This window comes from Tupaia chinensis, unplaced genomic scaffold (assembly GCF_000334495.1).
Source record: "Tupaia chinensis unplaced genomic scaffold, TupChi_1.0 Scaffold000159_1, whole genome shotgun sequence".
Lineage (NCBI taxonomy): Eukaryota > Metazoa > Chordata > Mammalia > Scandentia > Tupaiidae > Tupaia > Tupaia belangeri.
The window spans coordinates 1060791-1061862 of NW_006159630.1; the positions used below are offsets into that span (position 1 = coordinate 1060791).

At 62.9% G+C, this 1072-nt stretch overlaps 2 protein-coding genes across 2 annotated transcripts in view; one reads left to right on the forward strand and one right to left on the reverse strand.

Moving 5' to 3' along the window:
- CCDC137 (coiled-coil domain containing 137) overlaps positions 1 to 987 on the reverse strand; it is a 6949-nt gene extending 5962 nt beyond the window's left edge. The window contains exons 1-2 of the mRNA XM_027770733.1: positions 834 to 987; positions 578 to 711 (exon numbers count right to left, since the gene is read on the reverse strand). Of these exons, the coding sequence (XP_027626534.1) occupies positions 578 to 635 (58 nt within the window). The 5' untranslated portion in view covers positions 636 to 711; positions 834 to 987. The remainder of the gene's footprint in view (positions 1 to 577; positions 712 to 833) is intronic.
- Positions 1 to 1072, forward strand: part of NPLOC4 (NPL4 homolog, ubiquitin recognition factor) — a 92167-nt gene that overhangs the window by 664 nt on the left and 90431 nt on the right. The window lies entirely within an intron of this gene.

Sequence of the window (1072 nt, forward strand, 5' to 3'; positions counted from 1 at the left end):
TGAGTTATTCATTTATCATTGTTTTTTTATTTTGAGGAGAGAGAGACACTGATCGAGAGAGAGGGAAAGTGAGAAAGCAGGCCACCAGGTCTGTGGGAGTCCAGCGCCCTTAACCACCATGCCACCTGCCAGCCCCAAAACTTAATCTTATTATGGTGTTGAAAGGACCTTTAGAAAATGAGGTCAGAGTGGGGCCTCCATAACCCACCCCAGCGGGCTTCTGAGATGCAGGACACGGCTGCCTGCACTCCTACCCTCCAGCCAGGAGGCCCACCCCAGATGTGGCTCGGACCTGGACCCCCAGGCCTTCTGCTGGACAGACCTCTGCTGTGAGTTACCCAGACCGGGGGACTTTCTGCAAGGCCTAGGACAGCCCCTGAAGCCCACCGGCTGCTCGGCTCCACCCACCCAGAGAGCCTTTCAATCCTCGGGGCTGCTGGGCCCTGCCAGCCCTCCTTCCCACCCCTGCACTCATTCAGGGCGCTGGTCCTCAACCGGCTCCTCTGTGGACACCCCAGAGAGTGCTCGGGCAACTGGGCGCACTTGGGCACAAAGCATCTTTACGGGCCGCCCTTACCCTCCTTCCTCCTCCTCTTGTTACTGATCGGGTTTTTCATATCCTGACGGCTTCTCATGATCTCCCGGAGCCGGAATGGAATTTCCTGTTCATCCAGGTTCTTGGGTTTGGAATCGACCTCCTTCTTTTCCTTGCTGGGAGAACGTGGGTGAGACCCATCCTGAGCAAAGCATGGGCAGAGCCGGAGCCGCGGAGCCGTCCGGCCCAGCAGCGGGGCGGAGAGCCGGTCCCCACGCGAGGCCCCTGCTCTGCTCACCCCGCGGCTGTGCTGCGCCGCCCGAAGGCTTTCTCGACGCCTGTCACCCTTGGCCTCGCTCCGGGGACGTGGCCGTGGCCACACCAAATTCTCACGCACACTTCCGCTCACCCCTCCGGCTCCGCCGAGCGCGGGCCTCGGGACGCGGCAGGGCGGCCAGGGCGCAGTGGGAGAGGGGAGAGGGGCGGAGGCGGCACCCACCTGCGCTGCCCGGGCCCCTGCAGCTCCCGCGGCCTCCG